Source organism: Thamnophis sirtalis, unplaced genomic scaffold (assembly GCF_051295495.1).
Source record: "Thamnophis sirtalis isolate CommonGarterSnake01/CBP01778 unplaced genomic scaffold, rThaSir2_p1.2 scaffold_2, whole genome shotgun sequence".
NCBI classification, from domain to species: Eukaryota; Metazoa; Chordata; class Lepidosauria; order Squamata; family Natricidae; genus Thamnophis; species Thamnophis sirtalis.
Window position 1 is genome coordinate 57,644,992 of NW_028261382.1, and position 13,243 is coordinate 57,658,234.

At 46.7% G+C, this 13,243-nt stretch overlaps 1 protein-coding gene across 1 annotated transcript in view; it reads left to right on the forward strand.

Annotated features, from left to right (window-relative positions):
- The window catches only part of FBXW8 (F-box and WD repeat domain containing 8), an 82,283-nt gene extending 69,456 nt beyond the window's left edge, over window positions 1-12,827 (forward strand). Inside the window, exons 9-11 of the mRNA XM_087705671.1 lie at window positions 3,977-4,150; window positions 7,787-7,903; window positions 10,410-12,827. Of these exons, the coding sequence (XP_087561797.1) occupies window positions 3,977-4,150; window positions 7,787-7,903; window positions 10,410-10,554 (436 nt within the window). The 3' untranslated portion in view covers window positions 10,555-12,827. The remainder of the gene's footprint in view (window positions 1-3,976; window positions 4,151-7,786; window positions 7,904-10,409) is intronic.
- The last annotated feature ends 416 nt before the right edge of the window (window positions 12,828-13,243 follow it).

The following is a 13,243-nucleotide window of genomic DNA, read 5'->3' on the forward strand; positions in this document are numbered from 1 at the left end:
TCTTTCTTTCTCTTTCTTTTTTTCCTCTTTCTTTCTTTCTCCTTCCTCCTCCTCTCCTCCCCCTGCTTTTCTTCTTTCTTTCCCCCTCCTCTCCTCCTCTTCCTTCTTTCCTCCTTTTCCTCTTCTCTTCCTCTTCCTTCTCCTCTCCTCCTCCTGGTTTTCTTCTTTATTTCCCCCGACCTCCCCTCTCCTCTTCCTCCTCTTCCTCTTCCTCTTTTTCTTCCTCTTCCTTCTTTCCTCCTCTTCCTCTTCCTTCTCTTCCTCTTCCTTCTCTCTTTCTCCTGGTTTTCTTCTTCCTCTCCCCCCTCCTCCCCCCTCCTCTTCCTCCTCCTCCTTTTCCACCTCCTCTTTTTCTTCCTCTCCTTCTTTCCTCCTCTTCCTTCTCCTCTCCTCCTGGTTTTCTTCTTCCTTTCCCCCCTCCTCCCCCTCCTCTTCCTCCTCCCCCTCCTCTTTTTCTTCCTCTTCCTTCTTTCCTCCTCTTCCCTTCCTTCTCTCCTCCTGGTTTTCTTCTTCCTTTCCCCCTTCTCCTCCCCCTCCTCTCCTCCTCCTCTTCCTCTCCTCCCCCTGCTTTTCTTCTTCCTTTCCCCCTCCTTTCCTCCTCTTCCTCTTCCTTCTTTCCTCCTTTTCCTCTTCCTTTTCTCTTCCTCTTCCTTCCCTCCTCCTCCTGGTTTTCTTCTTCCTTTCCCCCTCCTCTTCCTCCTCCTCCTCCTTTTCCACCTCCACTTTTTCTTCCTCTTTCTTCTTTCCTCCTTTTCCTCTTCCTTTTCTCTTCCTTCTCCTCTCCTCCCCCTGCTTTTCTTCTTCCCTTCCCCCTCCTCCACTTCCTTCTTTCCTCCTTTTCCTCTTCCTTCTCCTCTCCTCCTGCTGGTGTTCTTCCTTCCTCCCCTCTCCTCTTCCTCCTCCTTCTTTTCCTCTTCCTCTTTTTCTCCCTCTTCCTTCTTTTCTCCTTTTCCTCTTCCTCTTCCTTCTCTTCTCCTCTCCCGGCCAAAACCGGGTTATGGCTTAAGCCTTCGGGCATTACTTAAATCAAGGCAGAGGGACATGTTTTAGGTGTGATGGATTGCAACTTCCACCCTTCGTCATCCTTGGCCCTCCTGCCTAAAACTGGTGGGCACTGAAGGCCAAAACATGGGCAGCCCATGAGGTTGCCGATCCCTTGGGCATGTTATGTTGGGTGAAAGTTTAGAAAACATATGTTGGAGGGGGGGGGCAATTTCTCTCCTCCCTCCATCACTCCCTCTTTCTTTCTTTCTTTCTTTCTTTCTTTCTTTCTTTCTTTCTTTTTCTTTCTCCTTCCTTCCTTTCTACTACTTACCTCTCTCTCTCTCTCTTTTTCTCTTTCTCCTACCTTCTTTCCTCCTATCTTTCTTTCTCCTTTTTCTTTTCTTTCTCTTTCTTTCTCTTTTCCTTTCTTTCTTTCTCTCACTCTTTCTCTTTCTCCTTCCTTTCTATTACTTACCCCCCCTCTCTCTTTCTCCTTCCTTCCTTCCTAGTACCTTTCTTTCTCTTTCTTTTTTCTTTTCTTTCTTTTTCTTTGTCTTTCTTTCTCTTTCTTCCTCCTTCCTACTACCTTTCTTTCTCTTTCTCCTTTTTCTTTTCTTTCTCTTTTTCTTTCTCTTTTCCTTTTTTCTTTATTTCACTCTTTCTCTTTCGTTCTCTTTCTCCTTCCTTTCTGCTACTTACCTCTCTCTCTTTCTCCTTCCTTCCTAGTATCTTTCTTTCTCTTTTTTTTCTTTTCTTTCTTTTTCTTTGTCTTTGTTTCTTTCTCTCTTTCTCTCCCTTTCTTTCTCTTTCTCCCTCCTTCCTACTACCTTTCTTTCTCTTTCTTTCTCCTTTTTCTTTTTTCTTTCTTTCTTTCTTTCTTTCTTTCTTTCTTTCTTTCTTTCTTTCTTTCTTTCTTTCTTTCTTTCTTTCTTTCTTTCTTTCTTTCTTTCCCCCCAATATCTTTCTGGGCTGCTGGAGTCCATCCCACCCAGACTACAGACGATTGGCCTCCAATTTGCCTCCAGAGGGTAATTTACCAAGACACTTTCCATCAATCCTCGCTCAGGGTTCGGCTCCCGGAGGATCCCGTGAAATCAGACATCGATTTCTCATTTTGATAAAGCCGACAGGATAATCCCAGCAGAAGCCGTTGATTGGTTTTTCCTCACACCACGATTCCTGGGCTGGCCGCCCCAAGAGGTTCAAAAGTTGTGAGTCAGATTGAGTTAGCTTCTGATCACCTGGCCTCCCATTTTAATGTTAGGCAGTGAAGAGGCAGCGAACAGCTGCTGGCTGTGGAAGGGAATGAGGCCCACTCCCAGGTGGGCGGCAGCTGATGCTGATCCTTCCTTGGGACAGCTGAGTGGAACTCCCATAGTCAGATGCAGTTTACCTTGGTTGCTGTGGAGCTCCAGTGCCAGGAAATACCTTGCTGGCTCAGAAGAAGGAGAATAACTAAATCAGATTAACAGAGTTGGAAGGGACCTTGTAGGTCATCTAGTCCAACCCCAAGCAGGAGACTCTACACTGTTTCTGACAGAGGGCAGTCTCTTCTTGAAAGCTTCCAGGGATGAAATTCCCACAACTTCCGAAGGCAACTTCTGTTCCATGGGTTGATTGCTCTCACTGTCAGGAAATTCCTCATTTCCAGGTTGAATCTCTCCTTGGTCAGTTTCCATCCATTATTCCTTGTCTGGCCTTCGGGGGCTTTGGAAAATAGCTTGACCCCCTTCCTCTCTGTGGCAGCCCCTCAAGTATTGGAAGTCTGCTATCCTGTGTCCCCTGGTCCTTCTCTTCACTAGACTAGCCATGCCCAGTTCCTGCAACCGTCCATCCTATGTTTGAGCCTCCAGACCTTTGATCATCTTAGATAGATTCAGATTAACAGAGTTGGAAGGGACCTTGGAGGTCATCTAGTCGAATCTCCCCCACCCAAGCAGGTGACCCTATACCCTTTCTGACCGATGGCATCCCAGTCTCTTTTTGAAAGCTTCCAGTGATGAAGCTCCCACAACTTCTGAAGGCAACTTCTGTTCTACTGGTTATTTGTCTTCACTGTTAGGAAGTTTCTTCTTAATTTCTGTCCTTCATTAAGTTTCCCTTCATTGCTTCTTCTCCTGCCTTTAGGTGCTTTGGAAAATAACTTGAACCCTTCCTCCCTGTGGCAGCCCCTCAAATATTGGAAGACAGCTATCCTGTCTCCCCTGGTCCTTCTCTTCCCTAGACTAGCCATGCCCAGTTCCTGCAACCGTTCATTGTAGGTTTTAGCCTCCAATCCCCTGATCATCTTTCTTGTTCTTCTCTGCCCTCTTTCTAGAGTCTCAACATCTTTTTTACAGTGTGGTGACCAAAACTGGATGCAGTACTCTAGGTGTGGCCTTACTAAGGCTTTATGAAGCTCCCTTGGCCTTCGTTTTATCCCATGGTTTATTAGTCCTTTTATTTGACAAGGGCGTCTGGATTTAACCCTGCAGTCTTTCTATCTACAGGCAGTCCTCAGGTTACGACCACAGTTGAGCCCCCCCTCCCATTTTCCATCACTAAGTGGGGCAGTGAATTTTGCTCCGTTTCACGGCTTTCCTTGCCATCGTTGTTAAGTGAATCACTGCCGTTGGTAAGTTAGCCACCAGGCGGTGAAGTGAATCCGAACTTCCCCGTTGATTTGGCTGACCAGAAGGTCGCAAAAGATGATCACATGGCCTCGGCCGTCGTAAATGTGAGTCTCTTGCCAAGTGTCATAAAACAGGACAAAACTCACCAAATTTCTCACATAGCAACATAAATGCTGGGCTCGGTTGTGGTTGTAAGTCCAGGACGACCCCTATTCAGTGGCAATCTGCATTCTCTTGTTTTGAGGCCAAGAGCCAAAACACCAGACATGGTTTCCTCTTAAGGACTAGTAGATTGTCCTCCTTTTTAAGCATGCAGGACAGGCAGGTATCTTCCCTCCCACCTCCTTAAATATTCACAGTCCCTTGCCTTGCTTTCTCAGGGTGATGGTGTACGACCTCCGCAGAAGTGAGCCTGTCGCCTCGCTTTGTGGCCATCAGTTGGGGGTCTCGGTGGTGCAGATGGACGACTGGAAGGTGGTCAGCGGCGGCGAAGAAGGGCTGGTCTGCGTATGGGACCAGCGCATGGGCAGCAAGCTCTGGGAAATGCATGCCAGGTGAGATCCCACCGGCTTTCACGGATTCAAGAGTTGGAAGGGGCCTTGGAGGTCATGTAGTCCAACCCCCTGCCCAAAGCAGGAGACCCTACACCATTCCTGACAGACGGCAGTCCAGTCTCTTCTTGAAAGCCTCCGGGGATGAAGCTCCCACAACTTCCAAAGGCAACTTCTGTTCCATGGGTTGATGGTTCTCATTGTCAGGAAATTCCTCATTTTTAGGTTGAATCTCTCTTTGGTCAGTTTCCATGCATTATTCCTTGTCTGGCCTTCGGGTGCTTTGGAGAATAACTTGAGCCCTGCATCTCTGGGGCAGCCCCTCAAATATTGGAAGATGCTCTCCTGTCTCCCTTGGTCCTTCTCTTCCCTAGACTGGCCATGCCCAGTTCCTGTAACGGTTCATGGCATGTTTTAGTCTCCAGACCTTTGATCTCTTTAGATAGATTCAGATTAACAGAGTTGAAGGGATCTTGGAGGTCATCTAGTCCATTCCCTCTGCCCAAGCAGAAGACCCTACACGATTTCTGACAGGTGTCAGTCCAGTCTCTTCTTGAAATCTTCCAGTGATGAAGCTCCCACAACTTCTATTCCATGGGTTGATGGTTCTCACTGTCAGGAAATTCCTCCTTATTTCCAGGTTGAATCTCTCCTTGCTCAGTTTCCATCCATTCTTCCTGATGTTTAATTCCTCCCGTGAACTTAACCTGCTGTGTGTTGAATTCCTATTGCAGGTCAAGTGAGGAGTAGATACGTTATACAGGTAGTCCTCGACCTAAGGACCGCAGTTTAACGTAGCAGTTGCTAAATGAGACATTTCTTAAGTGAGTTTTGCCCCATTTTATGACCTTTCTCATCTCGGTTGTTAAGTGAATCACTGCAGTTTATGTGTTAGTAACCCGGTTGTTAAGTGAATCTTTCTTTCCCCTTGACTTCGTTGGTCGAACGGTCACAAAAGGTGATCACGTGACCTTGGGACACCGCAACGGTCATAAAAATGAAGCATCTGAATTTTGATCACATAAGTATGGGATGATGCAAAGGTCAGTAACGAAAAAACGATCCCTTTTTTCGTGCTGTTGTAATTTTGAACGGTCACTAAGCGAACTCTTCTAAGTCAAGGACGACCTGTGTTTACAACGGTGGCAGCATCCCAACATCCCATATTCCCCGTTAGTGACCTTCCCGGGCAGCTCCTGGCAAGCAAAGCCAACGGAAGAAACAGGATTTGTTTAACGGCCACGTGATCCACTTAACAAACTCAGGAAAAATTCAGGTGGTTGGATGTGGCTCATTTAATAACTGCATCACTCAGGGATGCAAGTGCCGTTCTCAATTGTGGTCATAAGTTGAGGACTATCTGTACGTCTTAAGATGCAGCTGGAGCAGGAAGAAATGGATTAAGGGTAGAAAAAAAACACTGTTTCTTCCTCCTCCTCCTCCTCCTCCTCTTCTCCTCCTCTCCTTCTTCCCCTTCCTCTCTCCTCTTCTCTTCCTCCTCCTCTTCTTCTTCCCCTTCTTCCTCTCTCCTCTTCTTCTCTTCTTCCTCCTCTTCTTCCTCTCTCCTCTCTCCTCCTCTTCTTCTCCTCCTCCCCCTCTTCTTCTCTTCCTCCTCCTCCTCTTCTCCTCCTCCTCCTCTTCTTCTTCCCCTTCTTCCTCTCTCCTCCTCCTCCTCCTCTCTCTTCTCTTCTTCTCCTCCTCCTCCTCTTCTCTTCCTCCTCCACCTCTTCTTCTTCCCCTTCCCCTTCTTCCTCTCTCCTCCTCTTCTTCTCCTCCTCCTCCTGTCTTATTATTTTTCTTATTCCATCTCTTCCTGCTCCAGCTGCATTTCAGAAAGGTTCCACTTGTGGGCGCTCAAAACTACTTTTCTGCTTTTGGAAAAAACTTATTTTTCTGTGGTCTTCTCTCTCTCTCTTTATTTTCTTACTGCACTTTACAAAAGCAGAGAAATATGTTTCCTATGACTGGAATCACAAGGCAGGCAGCCTCCACTTCGCTTCGAGAGGCATTACTAGCAAACTGCATTTTCCCCAGGGTCAGCCTTCCTTAGGCGTTATGGGGCACTCGCCGTGCCCTGGGAGAGCTGTTAATAAAAAAAATCAGTTTTCATATATACAAGTCATCCTCAACTTACAACCACAATTGAGTCGAACGTTTCTGTAGCTAAGCAGTCTCGCTCCATTTTACGACCTTTCTTGCCACTGTTTATTGAGTGAATCACTGCAGTGGTTAAGTTAGCAATTGTGAGGGATGGGTGCCGTATTTTTCGGAGTATAAGATGCACTTCCCCCCTACATCCCAAAAAATAGGGTGAAAATCTGGGTGCGTCTTATACACTGAATACAGCATTTTTGCCCTCCTGAAACCCCGCCCCCTTGGCAAAAATGGCCATGCATAGCCTTTAGGAGGCTTCCAGAGTGCTCCTGGGGGCTGGGGAGGGCAAAACTGAACGAAAAACGGTGTTTTTTGCTCATTTTTGCCTCTTGGAGCACTCTACAAGCCTCCTAAAGGCTATGCATGGCCATTTTTTTGGCAAAGAATGGTCCCCTTTTTGTGAAAAATGGGCCATTTTTTGCTTGCTTTTGCCCCCAGCCCCCAGGAGTACTTTGCAGGCCTCTCAAACTCTCTGCATGCCTCTTTTTTCTCAAAAAACAAGGCGTGCAGAGGGTTTGGGAGGCTTGCAGAGTGCAAACACTTTTTTAACAAATTTACAGTCTTGGTGCATCTTATACTCCAAAAACTACAGTAATCAGTGGAAGAGCTTTCCTTCAGAAATGGTGGGTTTTTAAGAAGAGACTGGACAGTCACTTATCTGAAAGGATATAAGGTTCTCCTACTTGAGCAGGGGGTTGGACTAGAAGACCTCCAAGGCCCCATCTAGTCTAGTCTAGTCTATTCTGTTTTCTATCATTCTATTCTGTTCTGTTTTCTATCATTCTATTCTGTTCTGTTTTCTATCATTCTATTCTGTTCTGTTTTCTATCATTCTATTCTGTTCTGTTTTCTATCATTCTATTCTATTCTGTTCTATTTTTTATCATTTTATTCTATTCTATATTCTATCATTCTATTCTGTTTTCTATCATTCTATTCTATTCTGTTCTATTTTCTATAGTTCAATTATATTCTATTTTCTATCATTTTATTCTATTCTGTTCTGTTTTCTATCATTCTATTCTGTTCTATTTTCTATCATTATATTCTATACTGTTCCATTTTTTATCATTTTATTCTATTTTCTATAATTCAATTATATTCTATTTTCTATCATTTTATTCTATTCTGTTCTGTTTTCTATCATTCTATTCTATTCTATTTTCTATCATTCAATTATATTCTATTTTCTATCATTCTATTCTATTCTATTTTCTATCATTCAATTATATTCTATTTTCTATCATTCTATTCTATTCTATTCTATTTTCTATCATTCTATTCTATTCTATTTTCTATCATTCTATTCTATTCTATTCTATTCTATTTTCTATCATTCAATTATATTCTATTTTCTATCATTCAATTATATTCTATTTTCTATCATTCTATTCTATTCTATTTTCTATCATTCTATTCTATTCTATTTTCTATCATTCTATTCTATTCTAAACCACTGACTGACTGCTGGCACTTTTATTCCAGGCACCCCATTCGCCACGTCTCCTTCAACTCCCACAGCCTCATCACGGCCAACGTCCCCAATGAAAAAACTCCCCGGGGGGCCAGCATCACGGACGACGACTTGACCGCCCACCGAAGGTGAGAGCAGCCGACCCTCCTCCCAGTGGGACTTTATCCAAATCCTCAGGAGGCGCCCTGGGACACCCCTCTTCGGTGGCGCTGGACTACAATCCCCAGGAGTCTCAGCGAGGCAATAGGCCAGGAGTCATCCCCAAGAGGGCCTTTCTGACTTTAAACAAAGGAAAGGAGGCGGGTGGGGGAGCGAGGTCTCACGCTGTCAGAGAACCAGGAGTGTTGGGGGTTTAGGATAGGAAGACTCTCCAAGTATGAGTTGCAAGCGAGCTCCGTGGTGAACAGCACGTGGCTGGTGGACTCCTGGAAAAAGAAACCCGGCGCGATGGGTGAAAGGGGGTATGAGGTTCCAGCACCTGTTTTTATGGGTTGGTTTGGCTGAGGTTGATGGGAATTATAGTTCAGTTGCTTCTGGGTGGCTATTGGTGTCCCTTCCGCTTGGGAAACAGTTTAGCTCACCAAATTCTATTTAAGTCTTATCTTCTCTTTTCTTCCCTCTTCTCCTCTCTTCTCTTCCCTTCTCTCTTCTCTTCACCTCTCTTCTCTTTTTCCATTCCATTCCATTCTTCCTTTCCCTCTTCTCTTTTCTCTTCCCTCCCCTCCCTTCCCCCGTTCTCCTTCTCCCCCCCTTCCTTCCCTCTTCTCTCTCCTCTCTTCTCTTCCCTTCTCTCTTCTCTTCTCTTCTCTTCTCTCCCCTCCAACCGTTCTCTTCTTCTCCACTCCCCCTCCCTTCCTTTCCTCTTCTCTCTCTTCTATTCCCCTCTCTCTTCCCTTCCCTTCTCTCTTCTTTTCCCTCCCCTCCCCTCCACCCCTGTTCTCTTCTTCTCCACTCCCCTCCCTTCCTTCCCTCTTCTCTCTCTTCTCTTTCCTTCTCTCTTCTCTTCCCCTCTCTTCTCTTTTTCATTCCATTCTTCCCTTCCCTCTTCTCTTCTCTTCCCTTCTTTCTTCTCTTCCCTTCCCTCCCCTCCACATCTGTTCTTTTCCACTCCCTTCCTTCCCTCTTCTCTCTTCTCACCTTCTCCCTTTCCTTCTCCTCCCTTCCGTTCCCACCCGTTTCCTCACATTCTGAGCAGGCTTCTTAGAAGATGGGTACAAGAGAGTTGACATCTCTAGAGTGGCCTTTCTCAATCTTGGCTACGTTAAGCCAGGGAATTCTGGGGATGGAAATCCACGCATCTTATAGTGGCCAAGATCGAGAAACACCACTCTAAAAGTAGAAGAACCAAGCACTATCAAGGGTGCTTGAGCCAAGGTGGCGCAGTGGTTAAATGCAGCACTGCAGGCTACTGCTAGATCAGCAGGTCAGCGGTTCAAATCTCACCGGCTCAGGGTTGACTCAGCCTTCCATCCTTCCGAGGTGGGTAAAATGAGGACCCAGATTGTTGGGGGCAATATGCTGACTCTCTGTAAACCGCTTAGAGAGGCCTGAAGGCCTATGAAGCGGTATATAAGTCTACTGCTATTGCTTCTTCTAGCCCATGGGCCTACTCTGAACTGATGTGCTTGCATTTTAATATCTCCTCAGCCCGAGAGAGTAACCAGAGTCTTAAGAACAATGTCCTTCAATCTTGGCAGCTTTCAGATGTGCAGACTTCAATTTCCAGAATCCCCCCAGCCAGCATGAAGTTGAAGTCCACACCTTGCCAAGGTTGAAAAGTAGCTGCAAGAGGGCTTTGAACTGCTGGGAACCAGGCGGGTTGGAGTGCAGGCCTGCAGGCTACTTCAGCTGACTGCTAGCTGCAGTTCGGCAGTTCAAATCTCACCAGCCTTCCATCCTTCCGAAGTGGGTAAAAGGAGGACTCAGATTGTTGGGGGTAAGAGGCTGACTCTGTAAACCGCTTAGAGAGAGCTGTAAAAGCACTGAAGCAGTATATAAGTCTAAATGCATTGCTATTGTCCTTCCTTCCTTCCTTCCTTCCTTCCTTCATTCATTCATTCATTCATTCATTCATTCCATCCATCTTCCATCCATCGTACACAGTGGTTAAAATGCAGCATTGCAGGCTAACTCTGCTGATTGCCAGCAGTTCGATCCTGACAGGGCTTAAGGTTGACTCGGCCTTCCATCCTTCCACGGTGGGTAAAAAGGAGGACCCACATTGTTGGGGGCAAGAGGCTGACTTTGTAAACCGCTTAGAGAGGGCTGTAAAAGCACTGTGAAGCGGTATATAAGTCTAAATGCATTGCTATTGTCCTTCCTTCCTTCCTCCTTCCTTCCTTCCTTCCTTCCTTCTTCCTTCCTTCCAAGGTGTGCAGTAGTTAGAAAGCAATATTGCAAGCTAACTCTGCCGACTGCCAGCAGTTCGATTCTTACCAGCTCAAGGTTGACTCAGCCTTCCCTCCTTCAGAGATGGGTAAAATGAGGACCCAGATTGTTGGGGGCAAGAGGCTGACTCTGTAAACCCCTTAGAGAGGGCTGTAAAAGCACTGTGAAGCGGTATATAAGTCTAAGGGCTATTGCTATTCTGCTTACTTTCTTTCCCCTTCTCTCTCATTGCTTCTCTCTGAACAGGCACCGAGGCATTATCTACGCCTACGAGTTTTCCGTGGACCAGTTGGTGGCAGAGAGCGTCCTTCCTATCTGCCGCTCCTCTTACAACGAAATGACCGGCTACAACTACAACATTGGCCTTGCGGTCCCCTATGACAACATCTAGGCGGTGCGGGAAGAAGGGGAGAGAACCAAGAGGTCTGGGGAGACTCTCCATCATCCAGGCCAGGGTTGTCCTAAAGGAGCCCTTTTTCCCCCCCCAAGAGGCCGCTTGGACATTCTGATTTGTTTCGTTTCTCCGAAGAGGTTTCGCTTCCCATCCGAGAAGCTTTTGGGATGAGAGGCACGAAACGTCTTAGAGGAGAAAGGAAGATCAGTGGCCTCTTGGGGGGAAAAAGCACCTTCAGGCCGAGGGGAAGACCAGCTAAGCTGGACCCTGGAGAAGGGGAACCCCAAGGATGGAGCTCCTGCAGAGCTCTTGGGAGGGCTCGGGCTGGCCCAGCAGCAAAAGAGGGCCGCATGGGATCTCCCCAAAACTTCTAACAACACCACTGTAGGATCGAAGAGATGGTGGCCCACAGGAACCACGAAAGATAGGTAAGAATCGGGAGGTAGTAACAAAGGCTGAAGCCCCAAAACCAGGAGTTAGGAAGACGGGCTGTAGCCCACATGGGCAGAGACCACGCTGGTGGGAACAGGGAGGGGGGTGGGTCCATTCAACTGCACTGCGTTCAACACTGCTCTTCTGGAGATGGCACCCATGCTACCTGCAACACCTGGAGAGCTGCCTGCAACATCTGGAGAAGATGGGACTTTGGGAGCGTTTTCCTTGTAAATAAAATCTCTTTATTAAGCGATGGTCTCGGGACAGGGGTGGGGGTGGGGTGTTGGTGTGCTTGAAAAATGGCTGCTTTCGTTGTCAGTGGTGCTTGCGTTTGAAACCCCAAATTAGGAGGCGATCCGGAGGACGCCCTGCCACGCCTTCCGTGGCCCTTCCGCCACAGGTAAGTCGAGCACGTGTGTGTAAGTGTCCTTTCTCCTCCAGCTCCATTGGCACTTCCCCTTGATTGTGCCAGGGCTGCCCAAACGTGCTGCCTAAGGGCGCTGGGAGTTGTAGTACATCTCTAGCTCGGTGCAGCCTGAGGTGGTTCTTGGCCCGATTCGGCTTCTCCATGCCAGTTCCTGTTGGCTGGGTCAAAAAAACCCGTAGCACGAGTCAATTTTTGGAGGCCTCCTGCTCTGGATAGGCCAAAGCAGCAGAGGGGGGCACCATAGGGACTCCTGTTAGCCTCCTTAGAATGGGCTGCCGATGATGGGACTCGGTGTCCGGAGGCAATTGGAAAAGGGACGGGCACAGGAGCTCAGCACCTGAATGTTGGCAGTGCTTGTGCAATCAGGAGGCGAGCGAGTGGTGTATATATGGGCAAAGGGGATTATTCTGGCCAACTTCAAATGTTCCAAGGTGGCGCAGTGGTTAAATGCAGCACTGCAGGCTACTTCAGCTGACAGCAGTTCGGCTGTTCAAATCCCACCAGGCTCAAGGTTGACTCAGCCTTCCATCCTTCCGAGGTGGGTAAAATGAGGACCCGGATTGTTGTTGGGGGCAATATGCTGACTCTGTAAACTGCTTAGAGAGGGCTGAAAGCCCTATGAAGCAGTATATAAGTCTAACTATTGCTATTGCTATTCTTGTTTCCTCTGCCCTGTGCCAGTTGGGCTAATCCACCAGTTTCCCCCCCTCAAAGGAATCTTTTCCAGAAAAGGGAAGGTGGTTTTGGTCTTCTGGAGGCAACCTGAGGCCCCCATCAAGACACTTCCTTTTCTGGAACACTTCTCGGTAAAACTCTCTTGGCAGAGGGAAAATTCGTCCCTTGATTGCCTATATATCTATCTTTCAGTGGAGCTGCAGAAGAAAGAAATGCACACACATGGCCAGATGTATATTGTGTATGCCAGGGAGGGCAGGTGTTTTGCAAACTTGCCGGAGGTTGGGGGGACTTCAACTCCCAAGTAATTCTGGGAGTCGGAAGCCGTGCGCCTTCGAAGTTGCCAAGTTTGGAAAAGACTGCTCTCTCTCTCTCTCTTGCCAGCTCTGGGCTGCAAAAACATGGTAGGCCACTAGAGGGCGCCGAAACAAAAATTTAACTGCCCTCTGGCTGCTGGCTTCTACATTCGCAGCCCCGAACTGGCAACCTTAGTGTGGTATACGTACCTTAATGTATGGTAATATGTAGAGGTATAAACATATCACCATATATTAGGGAATATACCTATTGCTGTGTGTGTGTCTGTGTACATTAACACACAATACATACCCTCACCTAGGCTAAGATCTATTGGGCCTGCTTCCTAATAGAATCTGGCCTATATTATTCTATGTGTCTCTTAATACAGATGCATAGAGTAACACAGGCTAAGATCTATTGGGTTGCTTCCTAATAGAACTTGGCCTATATTATTCTGTGTGTCTCTTAATACAGATGCATAGAGTAACACAGGCTAAGCTCTATTGGGCCTACTTCCTAATAGAATTTGGCTTATATTACTCTATGTCTCTTAATACAGATGCATAGAGTAACAGGCTAAGATCTATTTGGTTGCTTCCTAATAGAACTTGGCCTATATTACTCTGTCTCTTAATGCAGATGCATAGAGCAGCATAGGCTAAGATCTTGGGAAGAAGGCCCAATAGATCTTGGCCTATATTACTCTTGCATCTGTATTAAGAGAGAGACACACATAGTAATATAGGCCAAGATCTATTAGTAAACAGGCCTGATAGATCTAACCTAGGTGAGTGTGTGTATCTTGTGTTATATGTACACAGACACACACAAGTAATGGGGGGTACATCC